Below are 18,152 nucleotides of genomic sequence, written 5' to 3' on the forward strand. Positions count from 1 at the left end.
ATTGTGGATTTTTTCATGAGATAATAGTGCAGATAGTTTTTCTCTGGTTCAGGCTCAGTCATTCACAATAGCCAGGGTATTCAAAATACACTATCAAGTACTTCTGCAAGGAAATTAGACAGCATTGTTTCTTTCTATGGGAAAATTAATGACCTGGGTAACATTTTCAAAATTATCTCAGTGGTTCAGAAAGGCAAAATATAATTTTGAAAAATTAGTCCATCATCTAGAAGTCCTAAGCTACAGACGATGTGCTTGAGGGATTTAATTGCGCAGGTACCAGTGGGTATTTTGCTGGTAGTTGTAGATGCAGGAATTGCTACATCACAGTCTGAGCTGGCAGCAAGCCAGATGGCAGGTGTGTAATCTGGATTTGGGGTATAGTGATCTCAGTTCAGGCAAGGATGAACTATCGACTGTAAACACCGTCACTAACAAAAGAAAAAAAATACCAAGCTTCACACCAGTATACTCTTTCTTTTAATCTCCCTAAAAACTTTTTGAACATGGAGTGGGTCCAGTCCTGAGCTGATGCCTAGGTGTACCTTCATCAACATAAGAATATTCCTGAACATCTTTATCTAGAGACATGGTCCATTACTAAAAAAAAAAAAATATTTTGAAAAATAAAATTAAGCAGTATATATTTAAGTCATCTTTGCTTAAGTAGTGCTTAGGTATTTTATTGTCTTAAATAATTTAAGTAATAAGGGAGTTTTAAAAGTATTGTGAAAGTTTATTGTGACTAATGGAAAAAATTGGAAAATAAATTGGAAAAATGGGAAGTGGAAAATTGATTGCTAGCTTATATACATGGCTGACCGTTTCTTTTAAAGTTCTATGGGCAGCATAAAATTGTATCAAAAGGTTTTATAACACTATCACACACAATCTGTGCATAAATTCAGTCTAGCAAGGTAAAGGACTATAATACTCTTAAGCATGTCAGAAAATAAAAAGTGTCCTTTCTGTCCATGCAACCTGTCTGGATTTTGTTGTAAATTATAGTGTCAATCACACAATTGTACTCAGAGACATAAAACCTAGCTCCTGTTGATATTATTTAGCTTTTTAATAGTTCTTTTTAAATCTCAAGGAATTCATAATAATTACTAGAAGCAGCAAGTAACTCCAGCAATGAGATTTTTAGTTGTTTTTCTGTTTAAGTCTATGACAAAACTATTGAATAAATTCAAAATGAGAATAAATGCATGAAAATTCATTTTTACCAGTGCATAGGGATCAGATAGTATTAAAATATAAGATCTTGTTTTAACATCCTTGTCTCCTGTACAACAGCTTTTCCAGGCAGAGATGTTCAGCCGCCAACAGATTTTGCATTCAATTATCTCTGATGGGCAGCACCTTCTAGAGCAAGGACAGGTGGATGACAGGTAGGCATTCCTGTATTTTTCTTGCTGCTCTTTATGTGAAGTAATACTTAGACTAGTGGGAGGCTTCCAAACAAAGAAGGTAGCAGATGTCAGGTTTCAGATCATGGTCTTCTGAGACAGAAGTTAGTCACTGTGGTTAAGATATTAATTAGCCAGTTCTTAAATAAGACAGTGTTCTTTAGCACGCTATGGTGTACGTGAATGTGTGAATGCATTTGGGAATACAACAGCCTTGAGGCTGCTTCTCTTGACAAATATTTGCCTTGGATTATCAAGCATGTTGCATATATGTCTATTTTGGTGTACTTTCAAAATGTCACTTTCACCAAAGGAGCCTGCAGTGACAGATTCAGTGAGTTACACTTGATTTATGCCAGCTGGGGTTTTCCTCTACCAAGAGGATTCCCTACTGCCATTTAAGAACACCTGCAGCCTAAATGTGATAGAATAGGAATCCACTGCTGTCGAACTTGTGATCAAATGAGTGACAATCAGTGAAACACCAATGGCTTCACACTTGTGCATATGCACTGACCTTTCTAAGAGTATCATGGTCCTAATACAAAATTAACTGTTTATTGCAATGTGAGAATTCTGTTAATGCTGTATCTTATGCCTGCTTTGAGCTCTTCAGTAAATCTGGGGGTAAACTATGATTTTCTATGAATTTGGCTAATTCAAACTGGTAAAACCTGTGGGTTTTCTTTGTATATTTCTGTGAAGAAGGTAGAAGAGTTTTTGTGTTAAGGGTTTAGGGCTTTTAAGGTCTCAGTAATTGGAGTCCTTTGATTCTTCTAGTACATGAAGTGTGAAGTTCTCATCTTCAGTCAGCTATCATGAGACTTCAGTGCTTTTCTAGTAGTGTTTCATAATTGACAGCCAGAAAACATGTTCCCTTTCCCTTCAGTTTATTGAACAAATAGATCAAAGTATGAAGGTTACTATGTATTTTCATTGATTGATTGATTTATAATAGGGATGAATTTAATCTGAAGCTGACTCTTCTAAGTAATCAATGGCAAGGAGTAATTCGCCGGGCACAGCAGAGGAGGGGGATCATTGACAGCCAGATTCATCAGTGGCAGCGCTATAGGGAGATGGCAGAGAAGCTGCGCAAGTGGCTCATGGAAATATCCTGTCAGCCAGTGAGTGGGCTAGGCAATGTTCCTATCCCATTGCAGCAAGCCAGAGCACTACTGGATGAAATGCAGGTATGTCCAGTGTGTTTGAAGAGAGGAAAAAATTCCTGCCTTTTTTACAGCATTCATCATTTAAAACATTCTTTAAGATGTATTAGATTCAGTCTGTCTGCTTTGCAGAAAGCAATATTGGTTGTTAGTTCCTTTTTAGAACTGGCGTAGCCTTAGAAGCAGCAGTGCGTGATGGAAATGCAGTTACGAGTTCATAAACAACACACAACAGATAACTTACTGGGCCCTTTCTCTTCAGCCTTCTTCTGTTTTTGCGTTGTAACTAATGTCACACTGAAACTGTCTACATAAAAAAACAATGATATCCTGTTTGAGGAATGTATTCTAGCTAACCAAAAAGGATACCTTGAGTGTCCCATCTTCATGTGAGGTTAACAGCATCTATTTAGGAGCTTGGCATCTTCAAGCTTTTTGGCTGGAAGATAGATATAATAATAAAGCTTGAAAGCATAATAGGCTGTAGAGGTATTATTTCTGTTTAAGAGTAATAGAGATACCAATATTGATGGGGAGAAAGAAGTCTTCCATGTCTTTTTCCCCTTGGAAAAATTTTGTAAAGTTCTGCTGCAGTAAATGATTGTGAAAAGGTTAGGGTAAAGCGTTTGGGCAGTTGCTCATGCTTAAGCCAAGGTATGCAATCCATTGAAGTATGGGCTTGAAAATGAATTATACTGAATTGCTAATTGTAATTAAAAAGACAGAGCTGACAGAAAACTTAATATTTTCAGCTTAAAGAGAAAGTTCTCCTAAGGCAGCAGGGTAGTTACATCCTCACTGTGGAAGCTGGGAAGCAACTGCTGCTCTCTGCTGACAGTGGAGCAGAGGCAGCCCTGCAGACAGAGCTTACTGAAATTCAGGAGCGCTGGAAAATAGCTAGCACCCAACTGGAGCAACAAAAGAAACAGCTTGTTTTACTACTGAAGGTGAGTGTGTGATTTCTTCTTTACTACTTCAGCAAGTTCATGATTTCTCACTTAAACTCAGTTGAAGAAAAACGTTCTCAAGGGATCAGCACAAATACAGGAATTGCATATACACTCCATGACCTCTTGATTTCATTTCACCACCTCTGAAACTAGAAGTGGTAATACTTCACAGTAGGCTGGTATTTTACTTGATATCTGTCAGAACACTGCCAATAAAGGCTATTCCTACCATCCCTATTTTCAACATAGAGCAAAAATGTATTTTATTTTGCACAATGCTGGTTAATTTTTATACATACTTGTATTGGGTTTGCATGGCAAAGTTTTGGTAGTGGGGGGCTACAAGGGTGGCACCTGTGAGAAGCTGCTAGAAGCTTCCCCCATGTCCGATGGAGCCCATGCCATCCAGCTCCAAGCCAGACTCACCACTGGTCAAGGCTGAGTCCATCAGTGATGGTGGCAGCTCCTCTGTGATAACATATTTAAGAAGGGGGAAATAAAAACTGCACAACAGCAATTGCAGCCAGAGAAAGTTGTGAGAATATTTGAGAGCAACAACTCTGCAGACACCAAGATCAGTGAAGAAGGAGGGTGAGGAGGTGCTCCAGGCACCGGAGCAGAGCTTCCCCTGTGGTCTGTGGTGAAGACCACGGTGAGGGGACACGGTGAGTCCCCCTGCAGCCCATGGAGGTCCACGGTGGAGCAGATAGCCACCTGCAGCCCATGGAGGACACCACACGAAAGCAGGGGTTGCCTGAAGAAGGTCACAGCTGGACCCTGTGGGAAGCCCATGGGAGCAGGCTCCTGGCAGGACCTGTGGACCCATGGAGAGAGGAGCCCGGACTGGAGCAGGTTTTCTGGCAGGTCTTGTGAGCCCGCAGGGGACCCACACTGGAGCAGTCTGCTGCTGAAGGACCACACTCCATGGAAGGGACCCACGCTGGAGTGGTTTGTGAAGAACTGCAGCCCGTGGGACAGACTCATGTTGGAGAAGTTTTAGAGTACTGTCTCACATGGGATGGACCCCACACTAGAGCAGGGGAAGAGTGTGAGGAATCCTCCCCCTGAGGGGGAAGGAGCAGCAGTGACAACGTGTGACAAACTGACCACAACTTCCATTCCCCATCCCCCTGCACTGCTGGTGGGGAGGAGGTAGAGAAAAGAAAAGCAGGAGTAAAGTTAAGCCCAGGAATAGAAGGTGGGGGTGGGTAGTGGTGGTGGATGGAAGATGTTTTAGGGTTTGGTTTTGTTTCTTATTATCCTGCTCTGATTTGGTTGGTAGTAAATAAAATTAATTTCCCCAAGTTGAGTCTGTTTTGCCCGTGACAGTAAATGGTGAACAATCTCTCCCCCTCGACCCGTGAGCCTTTCATTACATTTTCTCTCCTGTATCCACTTGAGGAGGAGGAGTGACGGAGCAGCTGGAGTGACAGAGCAGCTTTGGTGGGCACCTGGCATCCAGCCACAGTCAACCTGCCACAATACTGTATTGAAAATTAGGCCTGCCTTATTCTCTCTACATGCCAGTGTCAAGATCTGTCTGGCAAAGTAGTATTCTGTGTTTCCTTCCAGTGTCTTGAGTATTTGCTAGTTTAGATAAACTTCTGTGATCTTGGAGAAGAGAGCCTTGAACTTTATTTTGTTGTAAGCAATGTCCAGAATGTGTGCTAACCTCACTTCGAGTATTGAAGGTGATAGGCTGAAATTTAAATTTGGTCTGTTTGTTTTTCCCTTTTACTCATTCTAAGGAGGATAATGAAAATTGGACTTACATGAATTACTAGAATAGGGCAAGTGCTTTTAGAATAGTTTCAGGTCTAATAGAAGTACAGAATTATGAACACTTTAGTTTTGCTTGTAAATAGCAAGAAGCAAAGCGGTCCAAGCAAATGAAATACTATTTTGGAAAAGTTCAGATAAGTAGATTTTTCTTCCTTTTTCAGGCATTGTTCCTCATACCTCAGCTTCTAGTGGAGGAGTTATGTCAGGAAATTTTAGTCATGAAAGCCGTTACCTAGGGAGACCAAAGGTTTCTGTGGTGTTTTGTCTCAATGAAAATATGGAACTTAACGCTTGAAGGTGAAGAAGTAGGGCAGTTACCATGCAGTTTGCATAAATCATCTCATAGATACCGAACCTTCATTACATTACGCTAGCTTGATCTTAAATACATGACTTTTTAGTGGTCTTCTGACCAAATGGGAAGCACAAGTGTGTATCCTAGAAGTGTATGTGCTGTATTAGGAACGTCACCAACTGTTGTCTTGTAAGGCCATATTACTCAGGAGAGAAGAAAGAAGACACTAAAGAGAGGATTTTTTTGCAAGACATGTTGTTTGTAATTCTTCATCCTGAAGATGATCATGAAATACTGGCATAGATTGGAAAAAAAATGGAAAGGAGAAATACAGAGGCAGTGGTAGGAGAATATCTTGAAACAGAAAACTAAGAGAAAAAAGAGAAACATGTTTTGTATTTTCTGGTATCATACAACTGGCATTCTTTATGGGTTGACTGGCTTATTAGAGATCTGTCTATGAGTACCTTTTTAGTAGGCTTTAACAAGCAGGTAAGGCAGGTAAAACCTTACTGCCACATGACTATTGGTACAGTTTAATTGCATTGGACACATTTAAAATGTTGGAAAGTATACATATACTAAAGCTGGGTGTAGCTGCTGTAATCATAATTTAGAGGAGACACTGCAGGTACTTCAGTCTGACCTGAATTTGCAGTATCCCTAACCACTTTTTTTTTTTTCTGGAGATTAATGCACCTGAATGGAGCTCTTGTCAAAGAACAATGGCATGTTTAATACAGGCGTTCAAGAAAGGAAGTGCAAAATAATTTTGGCAGGAAGATGCTTTTCTGAAAGGATGGAGTTGGATCTAGACAATGTTATAACTGGAGGCTTTGGCTTGTGTATTTCTACTAGCCGAGACCTACACATAAAAATTTGTGTGACTTAAGCTCTGGGACTATGAGTATTAGAGGAGGATTTCAAGGCATGTTGTTATTATTATGAATTTTTTTTCACTATTTAGTGGTTAGTTAAGCAAATCAACTGACATAAGTATAATCCAGATCTGAATTGAAGTCTAATAAACATTCTGCCTTCAGGACTGGGAAAAATCCGAAAAGGGCATAGGAGACTCCCTGGAGAAGCTAAGATCATTCAAAAAAAAGCTTTCTCAGCCTTTGCCAGAACACCATGATGAGTTGCATGCAGAGCAGATTCGTTGCAAGGTAAAGCGCTTATTCTCTGTTGGTTGTTGTCACATCTTTGCCTGCCTTTGTGCAGTAACCTCTTCCATTGTTGATAGGCTTCACGTTAGTGACTGTGCAAACCAGTCAGCTATCCCTGTGATGAGAAACTATCAATGTTAACATTTGGACAGCATAATACTTGAGCGATCTCAATGAAAATCCTGCAGGATGAATGTAGATCTGATCAAAGTGACATCAGAACAGGATCTGAAAAGTACTGTATACGTACTAAATAAATAAAACTGGTGTGCTTTTTATTATAGAAGTTCTAACTTCAAATTTAAACTCGGTATTTAAACTGTTGGTTTAGTGCTTTTTTTTTAAGGTGATGTTACTGTGGAGAATCTAAGATAACACTTTTTTGCCTTATTCTTTGCAGTTCAGAAATGGATTAGAACTTACAATATTTTCAATACATAGAAGTCCAAACCAATACTTGAAATTCTCAAATAGCTTTGAACTTTAGAGAGATTTGAGTAGGATATTAGTTTGTGACTACTTGCTACAAGGCTGATATATCATTCACTGTTGGGGAGTTACCTCTCTCATAACTCTGAAAATATTGGTACATACGGGTTTGGTGTTTTCTTTTTATTTTAAACAGGGCTGAAACAGTCTGCTTGAAATGGTGGGTCTGCTCAGATACGCCTTTAATTCAGTGGCATAACAATGCTTGTCTTTGTGCTTCATCAGCACATTCACATTTTTACTTGTTAGCAAACCAGTTGTTTTTGCTTGTGCACTTCTTTTAAGGAGTTAGAGAATGCTGTTGAAGGATGGACAGATGACCTTGTACACCTCTCTCTGCTGAAGGACACCCTGTCTATACATATCAGTGCAGATGATATCTCAATCCTCAGTGAGCGCATAGAGCTTCTGCAGAGGCAGTGGGAGGAGCTGTGCCACCAGGCAAGTATAGTACTGAACACAGATATGAGTATGCAGGCTACAAAATTGTTGGGAGAAAAACTGAATGCAGGTGTCAGCTTTTAGAGAAGATGCATGTAGGCACAATGAGATTCAAAACTGAACTCTGGCTGAATCAAGGAAAACACCCGTTCAAATGTCAAATGTTTCCTTTAGTCACTGCTAGTGTTTCTAGATCTCTTAAACTTTGTCATGGTCATGAGGTCATATATAAGCAGCCTTGAAAAACCAACAAAAAGTCACGCTATTTGCTGTGGGACTGCGGCATGGCTGGCTGGGGAAAACACAGAAGTAATACAGTTACCTGTGCTTCGGTGGAGGAGCTGTGCACAGAAAGGCTGTCCCCTCCCTGCTCAGCATTAGTCTGTTGTACCTTCAGTTCTGCTGATAGCTTCTGCCCCTTCAGATGTGTCTGCATTCCTATTAGTCTGAGGGTGAAATGAGCTGAGTATCATTTCATTTTTCAGGTATGTCATGCTATTAGTATTTCATGCCTCCATTTTGCACTTAGAAATCCAGGTAGTAGAGTCTCTTGCACCCAGCTTTTCCAATAACCCTGATGTTATTTATGTGGTTCAGTAGAGACTGCAGTCCAGATATACCAGGGCTAACTTATGAAATAGTTACCTCATATAAGGTACCTGTGAAGGCTTCAAAAACACCCCAGAGTCAGAAAAATGCTTCACAATTAACATCACAGAACTTGTTGGGTTAGTTGCATTTCAGTGAGCCAACGTAGATACATCTAAACCATGGTGTAGTCACTGCATGTATGTTTATGGTAAAGGAGGGAGCCAAGTAAAGGAGTTTATCTTAGTTTTGTGTGTACTGAATATTTCAGGATGTAACCTAGTGCAACACTTTGTTCAACCGTTGCTTATTTCCGGAAAGCTGCCATCAAGTTTAGAACTGCAAAAAGGAAATGTAAGATCATGCGTATGCCCCTCTTAAGCCTAATATGGTAGTTAAAGAACACATCGCTCTTGTTTATGAAAGAGCAGATGCAGTCTTCATCTTCGCAGCTGAAATGCTGATACAAAGTCAGAAACAATGCAGGTTACAATGGGGAGGAAGTAAGTAGCTGTACAAATGTCTGAAACTGGAGAGGTGACTGCTGCACACCCTCTGCTGCTATTTTGATTTCAATGTCCATCTTTGTCTGTCCATTACTATTCATAGTCTGTGATGCTATATACCACTGCTATAGCAATTTCTTCAACATAGCAATGTTCTCCTTCCTCATGTATTAACTATAGCATTTGCCAGTTGGATGTTTTATGCCTATTCTTTCCTGTCAGGACACACCTCAGTCCTTTGAAATTCCTCTAGGTATCCTGCCTGTTTAGGAGAAATAACTGTCTTATGAAATGAGTGTATTGGGACTCAGGTAGAGAATTGCTTATGAAAAATATAGTGTATCTTTGATTTAGCTTTGTACTTACAAATCATGCTTATGCAGAAATTACAGAGTGTTTTGGAGTTCACCATATGTTATGTATATATCTTTTGGGTTTGCTTTGGTCAAGCATTTATATAATCCTTTTTTCTTTAATCTCTTCAACTAAAAATAAAGTATTAATGTACTTAACAGCATTTCATATGTGAACAAAAATAGCAAGGAATTTTATTTTTATCTTCTAATGAAACCTTTGGGTTACAGATGTTATAGAACAAGATACTGACAGGCTACTAAGTGTAACACTTGGATGCCTCTCTCTGTGTGTAGGATGTAGCTAACAGGAAACCTGAGATTAACACATATCTCTAAACTCACAGAAAGTCACACAAAACTTTTGCAGTACAACTCCAGCTTATTTTAATGGCAAGTAAGTGGCTGGAACACTTTTACAGGGCCTGAGGAATTCACACTGAAGCAGTTTTTCAATCATCTCTTAAATACATTTACTAGTTTGTTTTTATTTATACTCTGCAAATGCTTTAAGGTTTCCTTACGTCGACGACAAGTTAGTGAGAGACTGAATGAGTGGGCTGTCTTCAGTGAGAAGAACAAGGAGCTCTGTGAGTGGCTGACACAAATGGAAAGTAAGGTTTCTCAAAATGGTGACATCCTCATAGAAGAAATGATTGAGAAACTGAAAAAGGTACACAGTGCATGTACACTTACATGCTCTTCTTTAACTGCTTGCTTGTGTTGTGTTGCAAAGAGGATACTGAATTAGCTGAAATGGAGTTTTTACCTTACAGTGATGTTTATAAGTTCCAGTAGGACTGTGTGTTTGTGCTCTCTCACTATCAGCATTTTGCTGTCTTTCTTGAGGTAGGACCTCCCAAGGGTACCAGAAAATTAAGTAAATGCAAAGTCAAAAGGTGTCTGAATGGTTTACTAAATGTCCAATCAGAATTGCCTGTAATGAGTTTAAGCATAGCAGATATATTTATGGAAGGTGTTGTGTTTTGGGTTTTGGGGTTTTTTTTTTCATCCTGATGAAGTTTTTCATGGTTATACATCTAATATTTAAGAGGTTGTTTCTCCACGGTACCAATTACTAAAAAAATAACATTCACATGTATTGTTTTAAGGTTTCTTTAGAGTGTAGAGCAGAGTGTACTCAGAATAAGTACCTTGAGTTCTGATTGCTCTTTACTGTCCAGGATTATCAAGAGGAAATTGCTGTAGCCCAGAAGAACAAAATCCAGCTCCAGCAAATGGGAGAGCGACTTGCTAAAGCCAGCCATGAGAGTAAGGCATCAGAGATAGAGTACAAACTTGGCAAGATCAATGACAGGTGGCAACATCTTCTAGATCTTATTGCAGCCAGGTAAAACAGTTGGTTTATGTCTACATGCTATGTGGAACAGATTAATATGCTGGAATTTCATTAACTTAAAATCTTTTTATTGTCTGCCTTTTCGTCATTGACTGTGAAACGAGCTTATTCTTAACCATCAACACGTTTCTGTGACATTCACCTTCCTGTTTCACTTTACATTACCTGACATTTCTTCAAGAAGAGTCAATTCAAAACATTTTCTGCTAGAAAGACACAGGATCGGTTTCAGTCAGGTTTAGTGAGCCTTCCTCCAGTAGCATCTTATTTCAGATGAGTGCTTAAAACTGGGCACAAATGCAGTTTTTCTAAATATTCTCGGCAGAGGAATTGAAACAGTGCAGTTGTAGTTTTGGATTTTGAGAAGAGCAGTTCCAAAACTGAGTCTTAGTTTTTCTGCCTGATTTTTTCACGGATGGAGAAGAGTAACTGCAGGTAGACATGCACAGTGGGCTTAAAGATTCTTATTACTCAAGGTGAAAAACATAACAGCATTTTTCATAACTTAAAGAAATAGAGGATTTTTGTTTGATACATGAAGAAACCAGTTTATTTGTTTTCAATACTTTCTATTGAGATGTGCTACAGGCTGCTGTTAACAACAATGATTTTGTCACAAGTTTGCACTTCATAAAATGTACATACACTTTATATTTTATGCTTCTGTGATGTAAGGACGTACGAATTAGTAATACTTTAGTCCTGTTAGCTGCAAAAGGGTTTGTTTAGTTCCATTGTCTTTTTTCATCTGTTCTTTTTTAATATGGTTTTACTGCATTCCTGCTCTGAAATCTGTAAGCATGGGAGCAGTAAATTTTATGTAAGCAGAAGCATTCTGGTGGCTCCAGCTCCTTTTATAGTAGTTCATTTTAAAGTAACAAACACTGTATGTTTCTTACAGCACAATTAAGTCAGGAAGTGGTGTGTTATGGTTAAGGAGCCTGCTGGTTTCAGAGGATGTGATACATCACCAGTAATTGAACATGAAGTATATTTGCCGTATTTTTGTGTTTGTCTTTTGAAACACCTACTTGGACAAGTGTTCAAATAATACCTTCAGAAAGTTTCTAGTGAAAAGTGATTGTATTCAGAAACTGCAAAACACATCTTTAAAAGATCTGTATCGTCTATTCAGTATTAGAAGTTAGAGTCCTCTATAGGGTCAGGATCCTGTATCATTCTTGGAGTGGGGAGATATAAACTGCAATATTATACACTTAAACTTTCTCATTCTGTTATCATGAAGCAGAGTGTCAAGTCCTAGTTCTAAACTAATTTATATAAAAACTTTATTTACTTTTATTTCCAGATTTATTTTTCAACTTGGCCTTCTCAGCTAACTTGCTCAGCACTATTGTATGCAGTAAAACATATAACCCTTTCCATCCTAGTGCTTACTGAAGTGAAAAAAAACCTCTGCAAAGTTTGAATGTTGCATTGCTGAAGTTGGGAAGTAAATGGTGGAGAGATTTGATTCTAGGTTGTGGTTATTTTGCTAACTCAGCTGTAGTTCAGGCTGACAGCAGTTAAAGCCCAAGTTGTTGATTAATGTCTGTACAAAGTACTTGTATTGCTGTCTAATTCCCACTGGACAAAAGGTTTGCATCCCCCAAGACAATTTTTAGAAGGCTCCAGAGGCTCTTCAGAATATGTTGTTACATATTGTGGTGTGTTCCTGCTATGGTACTTTGGAGTCTGGAATATATCATATAATACGATTTTGGCTGCACTCAGCAAGTAAATGCAGATTAATTTTTCTGAGGTTGAGAATGAAATACATCTTTTCATATTCTGGATCCCTGACAGCATTAATAAATGATCAGAGCCAGCGTATTTTTCTGCAAAGCTACAGTCATCCCTTGCCTAGAGCATTTTTCTTAATGGTTTGTTTCCTACAACTATGAATGAACAGAAAGTGCTCTGTGAAAATGCTTTAGTAATATATTATGGTAATATGTGTCCAGTCTGAATCTTTACCTATTGATTTCATGCTCTGCAGTGGAACTTCTCCATTCACCTGTAAAAGGCTCTTTCTTACATTCTGTTTCCTGACCTATGTTTTTTTAATTGCCTCTCCATTCTGAGGAGGTCTCTAACTGGAGAAGAGGCAGCTACAGAAAGGTAGCTGTGTCTCTGCATCAGTCTCATCTGTTTCTGGCCTTCTAGAACATTTTATTCCTTTCAGATGAATTTTTCTGATACGTCAACGCAGTGCAAAAAATGTTATAGATGTGTACAGCCAGGAAGCAGTGCTAATACTGCAACTGCTCAGGCTTTGCAAAGAAGGCTTTGTTGTGTGTTTTCATCCCTTCCCCTAGCACTCACGGTCCACATTCCTGGAGATCAAGTCTGGCACATGTTGATGAATGCAAGTTTTATTTAGAAGCATGACCACTTGTCACCATTCAGTCTCATGTTATCAAGCAACGGCTGCTAACATTTGTTTGGCATGCAACATTTTCTGTACAGTACTCACCAGCAAAGAGAAGTGTTTCCCCTTTCCTCCCCCCGCCCAAAGCACAGTGTTTGCAGGCTTTTGGAGTGGAAGTTCTTCTTTTTAATGCTGGAAAATTTCATGGTGGTGGCAGAGGACTTGCGTGCTGTGAGGATGGCAGAGGACGGCAGTGTGGATTCAGATCTCCCAGACTGTAATTGTGATATCACAAGGCAGGCAGCTATTTTTGTTTGCTTTTGATTGATACAGTTCTTTCTGAAGTCTTGTCTTGATGAGAAACTAATTGAAATATTGATATGTAGAAATCACTGCCTTAGCTAGAAATTAGTGTTTTCTGCTCAGTTTAAAAATATTTACAGTGGTAAGAGCATAATTTGTTTTACAGCTAGTACTTTTGGATCCCAGAATAATTTTTTGCTACTGATGCAGACTTAGAACTAGTAAAACTCTTTGCTGTCTGGAAGAAGCTGTATACTGGTTTTACTGCTGTTTTTAAATACAAGAGCATGTACACACATGAGAAAAAGCAGACTTTGTATTTGTCTGCTCACTGTTTGTGTCATCAAAGGGGCATGGCTACAAGCAAAAGGCAGAGAAGGAGAGAAGCTCTAAAGTGTTTCAAACTTATTGAAGCCGGTCTGTACTGTACCTATTAATGACTGTTTTGTTACTGCATGTAATACTTGAACTCAGCCTACATCATCCTAGATTTTTGATTCATCTTCTCTGTATCCCTATTCATGTTATCTTTTCTAGAAGTTTTGTTTTGTCCAGAGTTCTAGAAATTTGCTCTTTGAAAGGAGAAACTGTGGTCTGAAGAGCAAATATAACTGACAGTACTAGTGTCCAGCTACACAATAGTACTGTGCTTTGACCAATAGATCTTTTTTATTCATAAAAAGATTATTTTAAACTGTTTTTTTTAAAAACACTGGTTTTAACAGTGTAATATTTTTCACTATTTCATAGACTGTTTGTTGAAACTTTGTCTCCAGTTCCAAGTAGATATTTAAAAAAAAGAAAGTGTCTGCTTTCTACTGGCTTTGTACAGACATAGCTAATGCACTCTTACTGACTTTTTTCATGTGTTTTTTTAAAGTTTAATATTAGTAACCAGCTGTCTAAATTACTAATGCAATAGCTATGAGCTCTATATGATGCATAGTTATGCATTTACAGAGTTGTTCCTCTTTAGGTTGAAGTGGAATCTAAGGCTGTATAATTTGGGACTAGATAAATTAAAGATACTTGGGCTTAATTTCAGCTCTGAGTTTTTCTCCCACTGCCTTTTCTTAATGTAAAATAGATATTTTAAAGTTATTACTTTCTCGGCATAACCAAAGCACAGTAATTGGAAAAGGGAAACATAAGCATCATGAGCCCATTCAAATTTTCAGATAAGTTTTTGTCAGTAAACAATAAAAACAAACAATTGAATTCTGCAGTATTTTCCCTTCTGAGAGTCTTAAGTATTTCTAAAATGTAGGAACACTGGTGCGTGTGTGTTATATAAAAAACAACCTGTAAAGCAACCATGTTATGGGTCCAAGCCTTTGATTTCCATGTGGACTCTTGATTATGAAGGAGGGGAGTTACCTCGAGTCTCTTGCAGTAACATGCTTAAAGCTGTAACAAAAGCACGAGATGATTATTGGAATAATTAACTGTTTAAATGAAATCTTGTAAATGGAACTTCAAAAGGGCAAAATTGCGGTTGGCTAGGGATCCAACATAATTGAATGGTTTATAATTTGTCCTTTGTCTCTGAGCAGGGCTTTTAGTTTCATTAGCTTTCAGGCCCCACCAATTTCATGGAAATACAGGATTTGACCTGCTGTATTTTTAAGAGAGACATAATTTTGTTGCACACACATTATGTAATTGTTTGTACACAGGCATAATATTCAGTGAGATGAAGACCATGGGCATCTTGCCTGCTAAAATTCAGAGGAAAACTCTTAGACTTGATGGATTACATCTATTATTTGTTTGCAGATATGTTTTCACAGTAGCTGGAGGCATAACACTGTATTGCAGTTCAGCCAAAAAAGTAAGCCCAGCATACTCCAAGAAGCACTTTTTTATTTGCATCTATTTGTACCATGGGCAAGGAACCTGTTATGTTAGACTCTGTACCAGAAAAGAACAGTCTTAGTAAATGTAGTGGGGGGCAGGAAGGGAGTTGTCCTTTTTCTTGGGGGGGTGGGGAGTGGTGCTTTTTTTAACTTTTGGTATTTAGGTGCAGGGAATTGCAATGGTTTGGTGGGAGGGCAGGTTTAGCAGTAGGTTTTGGTTGGAGTGTTCTTTTACTGTGTCACAGTTCTTCTTCCTTTGGTAGCTTAGGTTATGTGACTGAAAATAGCACTAATTGGGCCAGGGTTGTTTTTCACTCGTGGCAGGGACGTATTCCCATGCAGTCTGCCTGAGGCAAAGAGGGCACTTTCTAAATGATGGGGCCTTTATCAGGTGTTACGGGCAAAATGCAATAAAATCCGCCACAGAGGTTAGGGTACTATACAATTACAAACAAGAATAACCTGGTCTGCGACTTGGGCTTGCAAATGATAGAGTAACATTGCTTCTACACAGTGATGACATGACTCATTGTTCCTTTTCCTGCTCCAGCATGCCTGCAAAGGATCAGCAGCATCCAGCCTTCGAAATCTAAGCAGAAAATGGGCAGGATTTCACTCCTCTTTAATTAATGTCAGAGACTGGAAAGCTGTATGTGAATTCCAGAAGAGTGATAACCAACATTTTTGCTCACCCTGTGAGCAATGTTCAGTTGGTCCAAACCCACAAAGCACTGCCTGTACAACCATAGGTGACAAGGAGATGGTGCCCCCAGGCATTGATTGTTCTCCTGGTGTCTCTCCAAGGCTAAACCCATAACTGTGTTTTAGGATAACTGGGGCAGTCTTTCAGCATGATTGTGTTGATTTCGGTCCCTTCATATCCAGATTTTAAGATTACCCAGATTTTTTCCAATTACCAAGATTTTTTTTTTCAGATCACAACCCTGCAGCTGTTGGTCATGAGATTCTGGCAAGCAAGATGTGTTCAAGCTGTTCTTAAGCATGTTTGGTGCTAAAGAGCCATAGTTTCACCATCTGTGATCTAAAAAGAGGGCTAGAAAGAGTGAAAAAATTGAAAGATTTAACTTTTAAGTTTTTTTAATTGATGATGTTAAGATCTCTGCATTTCTCTTTGGTAAGAGAAGGACACCCATATTAGACTCTTAATGGTCAGCTGCAACCACTGCTTTAAATATGGAAACACTTGATAAATTTGCTGGTTAGTACTATGGAAAAAATGTGAATTGCCCTGTTTGAATTACAGGGTAGTCAGGTGGCATTTTGTTTGTTTGATGAATCTGGCAATCTTGTATTTTTCAACCTGATCTAGACAGTCTATTCCCAGGTGCCCTCATCTCTTCCAAGGTTTCTGATATTGAAACACTGAAGTGAAAGAGCAATAGAAGCATAAAATGGAATGTTACTCAAAATTGTTTGTAGTACTACTTAAATGGAAGAAAAAAAAGCAAGCTTAGAAACAATTTCAGAATCCACTAATGTACGTTATGTAACATGGGAATAGGAAGGAGGGAATTAGAATTACTCAGACCTATTTCTGCAGTTGAAACAGGCTGAAGGAAAAAATACCAAAGAGAGGAAGAAGGTTTAGTCAAATTTTTCTCACTGTCTAAGCTTGATGTTCTCTTAATTAAAATAAATCCACTATTTAATTTTTCCTGGCCAGTTTCATCTTTTTAAATCTGAACTAGTCCATTAAGATCAAGAACAATTTAAAGCAGCCCTTGGGATTCAGGATTTCTCACTAGTTCTTAGCTGGATTTCTCCCTCTAAAACTTACTTATTCAAGGACAAGTCTTCACACTGGAACAGGTTGCCCAGAGAGGTGATAGATTCCCCATCCCTAGAAATGTTCAAGGTCAGCTTGGATGGGACTCTGAGCAGTCTCATCTAGCTGAAGATGTCCCTGCTTATTGCAGGGGGAGTTAGACTAGATGACCTTTAAAGGTCCCTTCCAAGCCAAAACATTCTATGGCAATGTTTAGAAATCACTGGGGTGAAAAAGACCTGTTCACTCAGTGCACTCCACCACCAGTACTGGTTAAATGGCTAAGTAATTTGTAGCCTAAGAAGAACTTTTGTCATCTGTTGGTCAAATGCACAACTAAGTTACTTAGAATGTTTTGGGGTTTTGGTGTGTGTGAGTTCATTAAAAAAACAGAAGTTTACCTTTCTTAACAAATATTTAACTCAACCAGTAAAGGTACAGAAGCTTTGAAAATGCTGCATGACATCAGTAGGCTCTTATTTTTTCTTAACTGGAACCTATGAATCCAAGACTATTTGCACACATAATATGCTTTCGTTACATAATAAAAGAAAACTACACAACAGAACTTGCCGTCAAAGTTACATTTCTCTAAAAACTTCCTGAAATGCATGCTGTGGAAATTCTCCTTCCGGGTGTAGTTATGCTGCTCTTTGATTTTCTTTACAGGGTAAAGAAGTTGAAGGAGACTCTCGTTGCAGTGCAGCAACTGGATAAAAACATGAGTAGCCTGAGATCGTGGCTTGTCCACATTGAGTCAGAGCTGTCCAAACCTATTGTCTATGAAACTTGTGACTCCGAGGAGATACAAAGGAAGCTAAATGAACAGCAGGTAAAATACAAACACTTAGCAGGTGCACGATGACATGGGGAGAACCAAAGTAGAGTGTCCTTGGGCTGCCCATACCCAGGCTCAGTGCTGAGAGGGCATGAGGCAAAGAAGTGTTTAAATATCAAGGCAAGTGGTACTTACTGTGTCACTTATAGAGCCTTCTGCTGGCTTTGACACCGAATCCACCAGGAGCTGATTGACCTTTCCGAGAAAGGTAAGGCATCAAGAGATGTAACCTGAACGAATAATTGCAATTGTTTTTCCTTTGGGGTTTGTGGTTTTTGTTTGTTTGAATTGTCTCTACCCAGAGGCAAAACTGACACCTATTAGACCTTGCAAATTTTGCACATGCTTCGAGATTACTATTGTTTAGCAACCTCTCTAACTCAGTTTTATTTTGCAGCTTGTTTGGAAATCACTTTGCACGCAAAGATGCATGAGCTATACATGTGAAGTTGAAATTGGTTGGTTTGTAGGACACATAGCCTTT

At 38.9% G+C, this 18,152-nt stretch overlaps 1 protein-coding gene across 15 annotated transcripts in view; it reads left to right on the forward strand.

The window, feature by feature from the left end:
• SYNE1 (spectrin repeat containing nuclear envelope protein 1) overlaps positions 1–18,152 on the forward strand; it is a 317,016-nt gene that overhangs the window by 268,617 nt on the left and 30,247 nt on the right. For 14 of the 15 annotated variants that reach the window (XM_055810929.1, XM_055810939.1, XM_055810935.1 and 11 more), the window contains 8 exons: positions 1,300–1,394; positions 2,371–2,605; positions 3,334–3,528; positions 6,652–6,777; positions 7,552–7,707; positions 9,669–9,827; positions 10,339–10,505; positions 17,500–17,662. In XM_055810929.1, the coding sequence (XP_055666904.1) occupies positions 1,300–1,394; positions 2,371–2,605; positions 3,334–3,528; positions 6,652–6,777; positions 7,552–7,707; positions 9,669–9,827; positions 10,339–10,505; positions 17,500–17,662 (1,296 nt within the window). Of the gene's footprint in view, positions 1–1,299; positions 1,395–2,370; positions 2,606–3,333; positions 3,529–6,651; positions 6,778–7,551; positions 7,708–7,743; positions 8,799–9,668; positions 9,828–10,338; positions 10,506–17,499; positions 17,663–18,152 lie in introns of those variants that run through there. The other variant, XM_055810941.1, reaches the window with a different exon arrangement.

The sequence above is a fragment of the Falco peregrinus genome, chromosome 7 (genome assembly GCF_023634155.1).
Source record: "Falco peregrinus isolate bFalPer1 chromosome 7, bFalPer1.pri, whole genome shotgun sequence".
In the NCBI taxonomy this organism is placed as follows: Eukaryota; Metazoa; Chordata; class Aves; order Falconiformes; family Falconidae; genus Falco; species Falco peregrinus.